Source organism: Balaenoptera ricei, chromosome 10 (assembly GCF_028023285.1).
Source record: "Balaenoptera ricei isolate mBalRic1 chromosome 10, mBalRic1.hap2, whole genome shotgun sequence".
Lineage (NCBI taxonomy): Eukaryota > Metazoa > Chordata > Mammalia > Artiodactyla > Balaenopteridae > Balaenoptera > Balaenoptera ricei.
The window spans coordinates 106,681,817-106,695,466 of record NC_082648.1 but is presented as its reverse complement, the minus strand read 5'-3'; the positions used below and the strand labels follow the sequence as shown (position 1 = coordinate 106,695,466).

The following is a 13,650-nucleotide window of genomic DNA, read 5'->3' as shown; positions in this document are numbered from 1 at the left end:
CAGGGTCCTCTTCCCTGCCATGAGCAATGACACTGCCTTCTGTGTGGGGTGGGGGGTCCCACGGACAACGGGGACAACATGGTGGGGGCCTGGTAGGTGCTCGGCGCCCTGGAGCCCCCGCCTGCAGCCTGACGGCTTCCCTTCCACCTGGACCCACCTGGGGTCTTCCCCACGTGGCCTGCTGGCAGAGCGGTCCCCTGTTCCCAGCCTCCTTCCCAGCTACCTGGGAGACCTGACCTGAGCCTCCCCTCTTCCCCAGGCCCGGGCCCTCCTGCCCCATCTCCTGGCCGCCTCACCCCACTGTCCTACCCCTGCTCTGGAATCTGGTGGGACTGGGTGTTTGAGGGCCTGTGAGTGCCGCGCTCTGTGCCCTGCTGCCTGCCCTGCCTGGGCTCACAGCAGAGGGAACATCTGGTGGGTTCCAGCGGTTCAGCAGGTCAGTGCGGGAGGGTCAGTGGCCCTCCCAGCCCTGGCAACCTTGCCTCTGCCTCACTCTTGGGCTGCATGGCCTCCTGGACCTCCCTAGGCCCAGCCGGTACCTGCAGGTGCCGCTGGAGCACAGGGTCCACGTGGCCCTGATGCATGGGAGCTGAGCTTGGCCCCTTCCTGGCCCCTCCCTGCAAAGAAGACTCAGCCGACAGCCAGGCTGCACCATCCTTGCAGGGCAGGCCTAGGCCCTGTGGGCCGCAGGGCGAGTGCGCAGCCCGCCAGAGCGCAGGGCCGGCCCACGGTCGTCCAGCGCATGCCTGAGTCGGCCCTGGTGCGCTCCGGCCTCGGTGTGTTGAGGTTGGCCTGGCCGCCATCGCTGTACCACCAGCCGGTGCCTGAGGGCTCGCGGCTGCAGCTGGCAGAGGCGTGGGCCATCGGCGCAGGGCGTTCGGCCATCGGCGCAGGTGTGGTGCAGCGTGCTGAAGGCACAGCCCTCCTGGTTGTGGGCGCCGCCAGAGCCCTGGAACGTGTCCCCTGTACGGTGTCCCCTGTGCAGCCCCTCAGCCGCACCCCCATCGTGGATCCTGGCCATCTGGGCCCCCCGGCAGGTGGTCCAGGAGGAACATCCTTCCCCGGAGAGCTGAGGCTGGCAGAAGTAGGCTGAGAAGTTGGGGACTCTGGGGTCCCAACCTTCTCCCCAGCCCCTAGCCCGGGAAGCATGTCAGCAAACTGCGATGCTTGTGGGCAGGGGGGTGGCACGAGAGCCCCCAGCCCTCCCAGGCACTCACCTGTGGCCCTGAGTACAGGCCGGGAGGTAGAGCCAATAAAACCGGTCTCCCTGGTTCACGCGGAAGCTGTCAGAGCGGGCCCACAGCGAGTGGTCGCCCACATCCCGCAGATCCACCGTCAGCTCGGTGCGCAGGCCGGGCTGGGAGGTCAGGCCCAAGATGTGTTCCAGCCCCGGCCAGTGGTCACCTGCGGGGAGTGGGGCACCCAGGCTCAGGCCTGCCCTGTGTTCTCAACAAGGCCCCGGGGCCCTGGCTGCACGGCCTTCCTACCTCTCCCCAGTCTCCAAAGCCCTCTTTGTACTCCTGCCGGCACCTCTCAAAATCCAGCAGCCTCTCCCCGCCCCAGTCTTGACTCTGAATCACCGTCCAACCACTGTCTGTGTGCTTGTCACAGAACCTGGGGTGGGGTGGGCACGTCAGCGCCTCCTGTGCTGGCTGTGCCTGGCGGATCGGACTCCACAGTCCAGCGGGGAGGGATGTCCGCTCTCCCCTAAGCACTCTTTATATGTTTGAAAAATGAAACCTTGTTTTTCTGCTTGTCAGTGTAATACAAACTTGCATTGGAATACATTTAAATTCTCAGAAATAGGGTGAAGATTCAAAGTAACTCCCCAGGCCTCAGGCTGATGGCTTCAATTTAATGGATGTTATTTTATACTTAACTTGTATCCTGGGCATCTTCGTTTGTTCCCTTGGAAGTAGACTTCTCCTCTCCTTTCCTGACTGTGGCCAGCGCTCAGAGAGCATCTCTGTCCCAGGTGCAGGTGTCTGGCCTGGCGCGGCCCTTCCCTCCCAACCGCCAACGGTAACATCTGTTTTTGCCAAAGTGATACACGAACTGCAGGCTGCCCTCCTGGACGGGGCACTGGCTCCTCTGGCTGGCTGGCGTACACACCACTGGGGCCCTCTGGTTCTCCACCCAGATCTGAGAGCAGTCCCTCCCTGGGGAAGACTCGGGCCAGGAGGGGTCGGAGTTCTCCAGGTGACCAGACCCAGAGCCTGAGAAGGGCCCATGGACAATCCAGCAGATGACTTATAACCTTGGTCCTGGCAGACGGGCAGCCACTGTCCTCTCACCTTGGGCCACACCTGCCTCAGGCCTCTTCCCTCCTGGAAGTGGCTGGCCTTCAGGCTCCTAGCATTTGCTGGCCCCCAGCCCTCAGTCAGACCCTCGATTCCTCCCGCTGCCCCTGGACACCACCTCTCCCTGTGGGTCCAACATGGCCTTCACCTGCTGCCCTAGGAGGGTCTGCCTTGGCTTCCCCGCCTCCCTCCCCCGGCCCAGCTGGCCCCCCCTAACACCAGCCTGGAGGGGGCCTGGTCCTTGTCTGCCCCTCCCCCAGGCTGTTCAGGGCAGGTACCCAGGCGGGTCCTCACGGGGAGTGAGAAGCCTGCAGGGTGCAGACCTGTGGGTGACAGCTCAGAGGCCGCCCAGCCAGCATGCACCAGGCCCCTCCCACTCCCCCACACCCGGCCAGACCTTGGGGTTCCAGCAGGACCGCCTGGACCTGTGGCGAGAAGACGCCGGGCAGAGGAAGCTCAGTAGCCCCGGGAGCCCCTGGCCCACCATGGGCCCGCCACCCGCTCCTACCGGCCTTTGACCATGTACCTCAGAGCTGGCCCAGGGCAGAGGGACGCAGAAGAGCCCCGAGACCCAGCGCAGGGCGGCAGCCATGCTTCCTGGGGGGCAAACACTGCGGAGAAGCGCCACCCCGCCGTGCCCCGGGGGCGGCCCACACGCCCCTCCGTGCTCAGTTGCCTTTCTGGGCAGATGTGAGCCGCTGGTCCCCACTGAGTTTTGTTCAAGCTGCTGGGCTCGCTCCCACCTCCTCCCCTCCGGCGTGCCAGGATGGGGCGCTGAGCAGGGAGGGGAGCCCCAGGGTGTGGACTAGGAGGGCAGGGGTCCACAAGGGATGGGTGGGTGCCACCAACATCCTCATGCCCTTCCCCACCCTCCCTGTACTTGAGTCCCATTCCCGCACATTTCACAAAACAGGCTTCCAAAATTAGATTTTATTTCAGTCTCTAAGGGACGTGTACACGAGCGTGTGAATGACAAGGACATGGCCCAGCCCAAGGCTCCCCGGCCCAGATTGTGGCCGTGGGTTTCACCTGATTTAGACACTGAGTCAACACAGATACAACCAAACGTGGCCCTGGGCCCCTGATGGGATGCACAGATGCTACGTCGAAAACAGGTGACCAGGACACGACGCAAACAGGTAATGACCGGGGTCAAGTGCTGTGTGGGGCCAGCTCGACCTTGGGCCCAGCTGCACCCAAGGCGGTTCCTGTGCAAACTGGCGGGCCCTGGTGGACAACTGCCACCCATCCACTGAGGGTCGGGGTGACCCCCCAGGTCCCACCACCAGCTGCACAGGAAGCAGGTTCAACCGCCCGCGGGCCAGGCAGGCTCCACCCCGAGACGGTGGCGGCCCTGGGCCCCCCACGGCTGGAGGTAGACCACGGGGGCAGCCGGACGGGCAGCAGTTGGAGGCCAGCCTGGCTGCCCATGGCCGATACTGACCCTCGCCGCCCCCGTCTTCCTGGGACCGAGACTCCAAGAGAAAGATGTTCTCTGCCCCAACCAGATTTAAGGCTAGTATTTCCTGACATTTATTTCAGTTTGTTTTAAGTTAAAATTACCTGAGTAGAAAAGTTTCAGACACTTTTAAGAGCCAGAAACACACAACCTCTGTAGGCACAGCTGTTGCTGGCGCTCACCCGGGGCCACCGCCCCCTCAGGGGGCGCCAAGGAGCCACCCGAAGGGCTGCACGGGCCAAGCTGCCCTTCGCCAGCGTGCTGGCCCGGCACCCCCGCGAGGTGCCCCCTGCGACGCGGAGAGAAGGCACAGTGAGGTAGGGGCTGGCCGGCTGCGGCCCACCGCGCCTCACCCCTCCCCCGCCAGCTCACCCCGGGCCGGTGAACTTCCTAGCGGCCCGCAGGGAGAGGGTGGAGGGGGGCTGCTGGGAAGCCCGAGCTCAGACAGTGAAATAATTCTTTATTTGGGCGGTTGGGAGAGGGCAGGCGAGGCTAGGCCGGACCCCCATGGGGGGTGGCACCCCGGAGCTCCTCAGGGGGCCGGCCCCCCGTGCCCCTCGGCCGTGTCACAGGAGCAGCCGCGGGCAGCCCCTTGGACGGACGTGGTGGCTCGCTCTGTCCTTCCTACTTGTGTGGCCAGGCCTCGGAGGCCCTCTGCAGGCAGTACTGGGCGGCAGGCAGTGACAAGACCAGGCTGCTGGCACGGCGCCCCATCCAGTACAGGCCGTAGCCCAGGAGGCCCAAGAAGGTGGCCTTCACGGCCAGCCAGGACACTCTGCTTGAGATGGACGGCGGGGGGACACTGGCGGGGAGAGGGAGGGCGGGCTGGGCCTGGCTGGGGGACGCACGATCCCCCAGCCCCCAGCCCGGCTCTGCGTGGGTGGGGTGTGTGGGGCGGAGGGGTGGGCGGGCGGCACTCACGTCATTATCTCCTGGATGTTGAGGTCGGTGGTCCAGTTCTTCTCGATGCCAGGGACGTGGCCCATGCCCACGACGCCCACCACCACGGAGGGGACGCACTTCCTGGGCTCGGCTGCAGGGGGAGTGACGCGTCAGCACCGCCCACCCGACTGGCCCCGGCAGGTCCCCAGTGACGCCCGGCAGCCCGTCCCCACCGTCGGAGGCGCGAGGCAGCTCCAGGCGCCGGGCCGCCTGCCTCAGCATGTAGGTCAGGTAGATGTCCCGCTCAGACACGATGGTGCGGTGCAGGTCGGGGAACTCGCCGATCATCTCGGCCATCATCTGCTCCAGCAGGTCCTTCTGCTTGCACCGCTCTACATCATCCTTGCTGGGGGAGAAGGGCGTGCCGCCAGCCCGAGGGACGGCTGACCCAGGGCGGGCGCAGCTGACCCAGCGCGGGCGCGGCTGACCCAGCGCGGGCACCGCTGACCCAGGGCGGGGACCCCGCACCTTCCGCCTGGGATCCTGGCAGAAGGAAGGGGTGGGGAGGCCCTGCGTGAAGGAGGCTCAGCCCGAGAATGAGAGGAGCGTGCCGCATGGCGGGCTGGGCCAGGCCAGGTGTGGACCGAGTGCTCTGTGGGCATCTCAGGCCACTGGCCACTATTCCCGGGCCGGGAGGCCGAGGGGCCCTACCTGATAGGGTCCGACAGGAAACACAGGCCCCAGGCCAGCTTGATCTTCTGCCAGAAGGAGAGGGCGGCGATGGCCCTCTTGAAGGTGACGGGGATAGGCCGGTCGCCCAGGTGGAACTTGCAGAAAGGCACCTTGCTGGCCTGGGCAGAGGCTGGGTGTTGGCGGGGGAGCCTCAGGCCCCGGACAGCTCCCTAGCACCGAGCCCCCTCCGCCCCCCGGCCGGGCCCGGGCCCACCTCCTTGAAAGCCTCCCTGAACTCGCCGCCGGGGGCCACGCCCAGCTGCTCAGTGATGTGGGCGGACACCTTCAGCAGCAGCATCTGCATGAGTCCCGACATGACCCCGTTCTGCAGGGAGAGGCCCGGTCAGCCGGCGCGCGGCAGAGCACCAGGTGCCTGCGGCCCTGCGGGAGGCCTGCCCTGTGCTCTGGGGAGGAGCGAGGGCCAAGCTGACGTCCAGCAGGGCCTCACGGTGGGCGCCTCACCCACGGTGCACGCTCAGAGGCCCCTCCCGGCCCTTCAGACAACCTTCCCAGAGCAGGCCCACCGCAGGCCGCGCAGTCTCGGACCGGCTGCCTGGCCTCTGCCCCACGGGTGCCCCCTTTCCCCCTCACCCCTCCACGCCAGACCCCCAGCTCCTCTGCCCACATCCCCCTTGGGGCACCTGTCAGTGTGAGTGGACTTGGGTCCTGTGTCCAGAGCCCCTGAGCGAGGCGCAGTGGGGTCGCAGCTCTGGGCCACGTGACACGCTGAGGCCCCACCCCCGCCCCTGGTGACCTGCCAGCACACTCCCAGGGCCCTCAGGGTCCCTGACCAGCTCCTGCCTTGGGGTTGGGGCCTCAGCCGCCTCTCCTCACTGTCCCTCGGGCCAGGGTGAAGGGTCCCGGACCAGAGTCCCCACGGGGCTGGCACGCGCACCTGCCTGACGGCCTGCTGCAGCTTCTCCAGGCTGATCTCCTTGGCCTCACGCAGCAGCGTGCGCTCGTCCATCTTCAGCATGGACACGCGGTACTGGCACAGCTCCACCACCACCACGTCGGGCTGCACCTCCCGGATGGTCTGCGACGGACACGCCGGCTCACCGCGGGCCCCACGGGCAGAGCCACGCCGGACCCGGAGGCCCACCCCCAGGGCGACCCCACCGCCGGTCAGCCGCCGTGGAGACAGCTCGGTGCTGGAAGCGACTACGGAGGGAGGGACGACCCGGCTCTGCGTGTCCTGCAGCAGCAGCAGTGGCGGCTCACGGGCCTCACCTTCACCACGTCCTTCTTGCTGTCGTCGCTGAAGTGGGCCGTGCCCACCACGTACACGCGGCTCCCGTCCTCGGCCACCAGCTCGGTCACCGTGCGCGGCAGGTTGGGCCGCTCTTGCCGCCTCTTCAGCTTCATCTCCAGGAGCAGGTTGAAAGCGTCCACGTCGGCTGCAGGGACAGGGGTGTGTGCTGCCCCGCGGAACGCGGACGCACATGGGGGCCTCTCCCGGCCTCGAGCCACTGGTCCTTGCTCACCAGGACGTGCGGCCAGGCCCCACTCCGAGGGGAGCCCCCAGGCTGCCGAGGGGCCCAGGACGGGGGTGCTGTGCAGGGCACCCGGCCTCCCCACCTGAGGAGGGGGCTCCTGCCGCAGCCCTGCTCGCGCTCAAGAGCCCCCCCCGCCAACACCCCAGGGTGCGCCGGGGCCCCTGGTCCACCACAAGCTCTGGAGACCACCCAGCCCAAGGCCCTCCCGCCCGGCACGGGGACCCCAGGGAGCACGCACACAGGTTCTGGGGCTCTCCGGGGAGCACCCTGGGCACCACCTCCGAACCCCCTGAAGTCACGATGGGCTCTGTGTTGGCCTGCAGAGGGAAGGGGAGCGTTCGAGTGGCGGTACTCGCCTCTCCGGGGCCTGCCAGGACTCGTGCGGTGGCTCCATCAACCCCCGGGACTGCCAGCCGCATGCCCCGCAGACAACCTCCTCGCAGGCGGCCCACCCTCAGGGCGCCCTGCCCCGGGCCCCTCGGCTGACTAGCCACATCCCAGGAAGAGCAGTGAAGGGCTTCTCTGCACAGAGGCCAGGGTGACCCCAGGGAGCCTCACGCAGGGGGAGCCCCACACTCCACGGGGTCGCCCCGGCCCCTGGCCCCCGGCCCCCGGCCCCCAGCCCAGGGCTCTGACCTCGCGAGGGGGCTGCTCCTCCTGCCCTTCCATGGCGGGGCGGCGGCTGCCGGCGGCGACCAGTGAAGCCTGAGGAGACACAGGAGCCGCGCCCTCACCTGGAGCCCCGGGGCCGGGCGTCCGTCGGGAATGATCCGCGGGCAGGACCTCGGCCCCAGGCACGGGTGATCTCGGGATCTGCGGTGCGGGGCTGAGAGCAGGGTGGGGACGCCCGGGCGGGGAGCCTGAGTCACCCAAGGGCAGGACGTGCCGCCCGGCCTCCTGCTCGCCCAGCAGGGGGATACCCCGCGGGGGCAGCTGGCCAGGCCTGGATGCCTCCTTTTTGACTTTGGAAGAAAACACAATTTATAGAATTCCCTAAAAAGACAAAACCAGGCGGCAGAAGGGAACCTGTGTGCTGGGCTGGCGCGGAAGGCGGTGCGGCTGCAGCCCCGCTTTCAGGAGCCACATGTGGTGACGATACGTGTCACCAGCAGCATCACACAGGCGTCGGCACAGACTCAGGAGGAGGAGGGGGAGGGACGGCGAACAGCACAGGTGTGTGTCGGCCTCACTGAGAACCGAGACTTCTTCTGGTTGAAGAAAAGAGGCACAAACTCGAAGAAGCTGAGCTAGGAGCCGAGCCCCGGAGGTCACGCGGGAGCCGCTTGTGCTGTCCCTTCTGGAGGGGAGACGGGGTGCAGGAGCCCAGCAAGGCTGTTCTCACCAGAGAGAAGATCCGCGCTGGGCCCGGGACACGTTGTCCTGGACATCTGCCACACGGACGTCACCCGAACCTCCTAAAATCCTGCCAGAAACTCAAACCAGAGTCTGACAGAGCCTCCGGTTCCAGCTCTGAGTACAGAGCCGGGGTCTGGCCGCCAAAGGACAGGGGGCTTGGCACCCGCAGGAGGGGCCCGCGGGAGAACCTGACAGGTGACTGGAGACCGTCCCGTGAGGAACGACTCTAATTTGGTTTCAGTCGTGGGCGCCGTATCGTGGGTTTTTAGAGTCCGTGTCTGTCACACGTGAACTGATGGGATGTGCCAGGAGGCCCCATGCGGGCAGTGGGACACCCCTGGGGCGCCTGTCAGTTTCACTGTTGCACTTTCACAACAAAGAGGAAAAACAAATAATAAATAAACACGACGCTAGGTCAAGGTCCTTCCCTCTTGCACCCCGTGACCCTGAGCCCAACCCTAACCCGGGCTCTGTTCCCGGCCCGCTGGGAGCTCCGCTTCCTCGCCTGCGGCCGGGAGGACCGGCTCGGGCAAGTGGCTCAGCGCAGGGCAGCCCATCCCAGGACGGCTGTGCCTTCTGGAAGAAATGAGGCTGGGGGAAGGGTCTGGAAGAGAAACTGGCTCAGGACCAAAAGGGGGCAGGCCCGCCAGCAGAGAAGGGTGGCAGGCAGAGCCGTGGCCTCTGCACGGGGCAGGGGAGCCGGCTCTGGGGTCTGAGCCCGGCCTGGGCCCCCGGGCGCCCCGCCATCGGGGAAGGAGCAGCAGCGCCGGGGGCGCCCGGTCCCCACGGGCAGCGGCTCACCCGGCCTCACCACTCCCGGGGCCGCCTCCTTCCCACTTCACAGACGAAAGCGCTCCACTGATGCAAGGCACTGACCGAAATAGAAACAGGAAGCTGTGTCTGTGGCCGAGCTGGGGCCCGCCCGCCTCTCAGGTTCCCGAGCCGGCCCAGGAGAGCATCCCCCCGGTCCGCTTCACACAAGGCTGCCAAAGTACTGGAGAAACTTCTTAAGGAAGCATCCAGTGCTGTCCTGGGAAGCCTGTGTGACAGCCGGTAAGAGGAGGGCCACCGAGGCCGAGGCCTCCCTCCCACAGGGGTGGGGGTCACAGGTCTGGGTCGGCCCTGCCCTTGCCCTCCCTGCACTTGGCCTGGCCAGGCCAGACTCACCCTCTGTCCCCAGGGGGCAGACGAGCCTTGAGCCCCGAGATGGCGGGGCCACCAACCGCAGCACCAGGACCCAGGTCCCCTCGATCTCGCTGGGGTGGGCGCCTGGCCTGGGAGGGGTCAGGCAGGAAGGCCACCGAGGCCCCTTCAGGGCCAAGAGCCCGTGATTCTGAGAAGCGTCTCTCTGATGTTATCACATGCACACACTTCCCAATATCCTGGTTTCCTGCAACCTCAGCCAGGGCCCCTGCTGATACCCTTGTAGGACGTATCAGTAAGTTCAGTGGGTCATCAATCCCTCCTCCCCTAGGGAGCCCCGCTCACCATGATGCACTTTCAAATATTTACGGCTGGGACCCGAGCCTCTCTAAATATTTACGGGAGGGGAGCAAAGGGCCCAACGCCATAGAACCCTGGGCCCGGCCTCCATCTCCCACACCCGCAGGCTGTGTTTCTGGCCACAAAATCTCTGGACGACGGGTCCTGGCAGCTCATCACACCACCACAGGCTGCAGCGACCAGCAGACCCCAGGCTAACACCCTCGCGGGGAGATCGATGTGCCCCCTCCTAAATCCAGGCTCCAGCGCCCAGCTCCCACCAGCCAGCACAGCCCCAGGGAGGCCGGAACCAGGCTTCCGCCCGGCAACCTGGCCCCGCCGCGGCCACCACCGCCGAGACCCTGGGGAGCCCGGCACGAAGCAGACCCTTCTGCCCGGTCCAGGTGCTCACCGCCCCCAACAGGTGTCACTGCTGAGCCGGACGGTCCACGGAGCACGGCCTGGGGGGGAGGCACCAGGCTCAGCGGCGGGAGGGGAGAGGCCTCCCGAGCCTGGCCACCGAGGCCAGTCCTCTAGGCGGCTGCCAGCACCCGTGCTGCGGGGGACGGCTACAGGGTTGGCCAGATCTCAGGCTGCTGCTTGGCGCGGCGCAGCCTCGGGCAAGTCGTTCCAACCCGCCAGGCTCTTAGCTCCTGCCTTTAGGGTGAGGTGGTTAGAGCAGCCACCCAGCCATCCCACGAGCAGCACGAGGCGTGCCACACTGAGATGTCACCTCAGCTTCCCTCTGCTGGGGCATGAAGAGAACCAGCCACCTGGTTTCAGGAGACTCGTCCACAGAGAGGGACGCCACCCTTATCTGGCTCCACGCAGATGACACCCACACGCTTCTAGGAAAACGAGCTCCAGACCCGAGGGAATCCCTGACCCCCGTGAGGACCGATCTTGTCGGGTTCACCAGAGAATGCACCTGCTCACAGGGCAGGGAGAGCCCCACCTGCATTAGGGACCCCCAGGGAACGTGTCAAGGTGCTCTTGCTGGATGGGGTGTCAGCACAGGAAACGGTTTGCTGGGTGCCCCTGGCAGGACAGACCTGAGGACACCGGAGAGTGCGGGCTGAGTGGCAGGCCACAGCTCCCGCCTGCCCAGCCCAGGCAGCTGTCCCCTTCCAGGAACAGCTATGGACTGAACTGTGTCCCCTCACAGTTTGAAGCCCTAACCCCAGTGGGGGTGAAATTAGGAGGCGGGGACTTTGGGAGATGGTGAGGGTTGGGTGAGGTCATGAGGCTGTGCCCCAGGATGGGATCAGAGCCTTCCTGGGAAGAGACCCGGGAGAGCGGCCCGGTGAGGATACAGTGAGAAGGCAGCTGCCTGGAGGCCGGGAAGAAAGACCCCTCACCAGCAACCAAATCAGCCAGCACCTTGATCTTGCCTCTTCCGTCTCCAGAACTGTGAGAAAACCGTTAAGCCCCCTTCAGTGGTATTTTGTCATGATTGCAGAGCAGGATAAGACAGCCATTCTCTCTCATTCATCCCTCTAAAAATTAGGAAGCCAGAAACTGCCGCCCAGACCAAGAGCTGATGGAGTTCCCAGAAAAACCATCTCCCAACCAACCCACTAGGCCTGCTCACAAAGCCAAGGGTTCCAAACTGGACAGACTAGCGGGCTGGAGCACTGGGAGGCAGCAGGGTGTGGCCCAAAGCCCTGACCCCCTACATCCATCCCCACTTCTGAAGCCTGGGCACCTTGGCCACCGGAGACCCTCCTGGGTCTGGCAGGCTCTGCTTTATGGCGGTGTGGCCGAGGGTAGGATGGGGGTAGAGGGCACATGCCAACTCACACCTGAGCCGGAAGCCTACCACACCTGGTCAACCCTCTTGGAACCTAGACTCTACCCAGTGCTGGGTCCCCACACTGACCTCCACTGCAGGGCGCTGGGTAGGGGCCTGCCCGCCCACCGTGCCAGGCCCTCTCCTGGCTGCAACATCACCGCCATCCTGTAAGGCTGACCAGTGGCCCCAAGGTCAGGGCTCCCTCCCAGCCACACAAGGGGGCAACAGCGGCAAAAGGGAGAGGCCCAGGGAGAGTGGAGCCTGCACAGGAGGGCGCCGAGCTGGTGGCCTGGACATCTTCCTCTCCAGGGGACCCCGAAAGCCAGGAGGATTCAACCTGGAAACCATCAATCTCCTGACGAGGCTGCCCTGACGCCCAAAGTCAGCCGAGGACTTCTGAGCGAGTTCCTCGCTGTCTTCGGTGTGCTTTGGTTTCCTTTCTCGGGACAGTTTTCACAAAGACGCATACGTGAACTCTGTGGTGCTTTATGGCATGTAAGTTATGTCTCAATAAAGCTCTTCACAGAAACAAGGTAAGTAAAGACCTACAAGGCCTCGGAAGTTTGGTCTCCTTTGCCCATATGGCAGCCCTGCTTGCTCAGCTTGAAGGGCAGAGGCCTCCGGCACGCAGAAGGGCCCAGGGTCTCCACCGAGACCCTGCCGCCGCCGCCTGGGGAGGAGGGGACCCTGCCCCTCACGCCCGGTCCCCCGCCCCCGACTCCGGCCGACCCCGCCCCCGGCCCCGACCCCCGACTCCGGGCCCCGGGCCCCGCCCCCCGGCCCCGCCCCCGGCCCGCACCATCCGAGCCCTCGAACCCTCGCGACCCTCGCCGTCGACTCCGGCCCCGCGCGCACTCCTCGGAGGTCGGGGCTGATCCTTCCGGCCCGAGATCTCACGCTGGGGGCTGGCTGCGCCCGGCCCGATGCGGGGCAGCATCCGACCTGGACCGCGGGCTGACCTCGACCCGCCGGAGCCCCCGCGCGCCGCCCCCCGCCCCAGGCCCGTGCCGCGCGGCGTACCAAGGCGGGGCGGCGCTCCTCAGCCGGCCTCCATGCGGCTCGTCGCCCCACCAGACGGGGCGGACCGCGACCGCGGGGCGGGGCGGCCGGACGGGCCGGGGCCGGAGGGCCGGGCGGAGCGCGGCATGCCGGGAAGCGTAGTTCCGCGCGCCTTCGGCCCGGCCTTGCAGCGAGGCTGTCCCGTGCCCGTGGACTACAGTTCCCAGGGGGCCGCGCGCGAGCAGCCGCGGACTTCACTTCCCAGGAGACCGCGCGCGAGAAAGCACCGCCCCGCCCCGCCCCGCCTCCAGCGTCGGGATTCGAGGACTTAAGCGGCGGCTAGGGCCCCCGGTTCGAGTCCCAGGCCTGCCACCCGACTGGGGTGGCGTTGCGAAGCGCCCCAAAATTCTCTGGCCGTAGCTCCCGGTCAGTAAAAGGGGTGTGATGTTCATATGGCCTGCTATGATACAGAACCGTCAATCTCGCCCGAAAGGGTCAGCGATAGTGCAACGCGAGGAGCAGAGAGTTCGGGTCGTGGATTGCACCCATGTGGGCGACTGGGCCACCCCTCGGCCTGGCAGCTGGGGTCCGGGGAGGCGCGGGCGGGGGCGGTGGGACGGCTGGAGGAGAGGGGGGCACGGGTTGGGGGCGGGGCCCCGGGGTGGGGGGCCCGCGGTCGGCCCCGGAGTGAGGGATAGCCCCGTCCGGCCTGGGCCTGGTCTGGGCCTGCCGGGCCGGCCCACCAGCGGTCCGAGCTGGGCGCCGGGCCTCCCCTCAGGTTCCAGGAAGGGGGTGCTGGCCCAGCCCTGCTGTCCCGTGCAGGTCCCAGGTTCCCACATTCTGAGTCTGGGGGTGGCCCTCCTGTGGGCTGGCTGACGTGGGAGGTGATGGCCCATCCACTCTCGTGCGGGGCAGGCTCCTGGTCGGCAGGCGGGCTCTGTTAGGCGAGAGGCTCTGGGTTGATGTTTATCTGCCCGGCTCGTGGTCCAGGACCCCTGTCCCGCCCTCTCTGTCTGGTTCCTATTGTTCATCTCCTTCGTGCTGGCACAGATCGCTTCTGCCCGCCCCCCACCTTGGCCACCCACACAGGAGAGCTGGAGTGAGGGCACGGTTGTCCCCTCGAGGCACCAGCCCCACGGCCTAGAGCCAGTC

The 13,650-nt window shown here is 66.6% G+C and overlaps 1 protein-coding gene across 7 annotated transcripts; it reads right to left on the bottom strand.

Annotated features, from left to right (window-relative positions):
- Window positions 1-3,215: 3,215 nt before the first annotated feature.
- Window positions 3,216-12,605, bottom strand: TRABD (TraB domain containing). Of its 7 annotated transcripts, XM_059937234.1 has the most exons (13): window positions 11,587-12,202; window positions 11,066-11,115; window positions 8,212-10,759; window positions 7,896-8,077; window positions 7,506-7,574; window positions 7,108-7,186; window positions 6,604-6,770; window positions 6,269-6,409; window positions 5,588-5,698; window positions 5,353-5,492; window positions 4,875-5,047; window positions 4,681-4,792; window positions 3,216-4,561 (listed from the first exon to the last, which is right to left on the bottom strand). In XM_059937234.1, the coding sequence occupies exons 3-13, from the start codon at window positions 8,255-8,257 to the stop codon at window positions 4,384-4,386; spliced, it is 1,398 nt and encodes a 465-aa protein (XP_059793217.1). In that variant the 5' UTR covers window positions 8,258-10,759; window positions 11,066-11,115; window positions 11,587-12,202; the 3' UTR covers window positions 3,216-4,383. The 7 variants fall into 7 exon arrangements, with proteins under 7 accessions (XP_059793217.1, XP_059793215.1, XP_059793212.1 ...); XM_059937232.1 differs by adding an exon at window positions 12,520-12,590 and having other exon boundaries at window positions 8,212-11,672; XM_059937229.1 differs by adding an exon at window positions 12,520-12,568 and having other exon boundaries at window positions 8,212-11,836.
- Between the last annotated feature and the right edge of the window lie 1,045 nt (window positions 12,606-13,650).

Excerpts from the sequence above, each read along its gene's own strand:
- TRABD (XM_059937232.1), bottom strand. The coding sequence starts at position 8,257 with ATGTCCAGGACAACGTGTCCCGGGCCCAGCGCGGATCTTCTCTCTG. Across the intron at positions 7,187-7,505 it reads AGGAGCAGCCCCCTCGCGAG|GCCAACACAGAGCCCATCGT; the intron begins GTCAGAGCCCTG and ends TTCCCTCTGCAG. Across the intron at positions 5,493-5,587 it reads TCAGGGAGGCTTTCAAGGAG|GCCAGCAAGGTGCCTTTCTG; the intron begins GTGGGCCCGGGC and ends GCCTCTGCCCAG.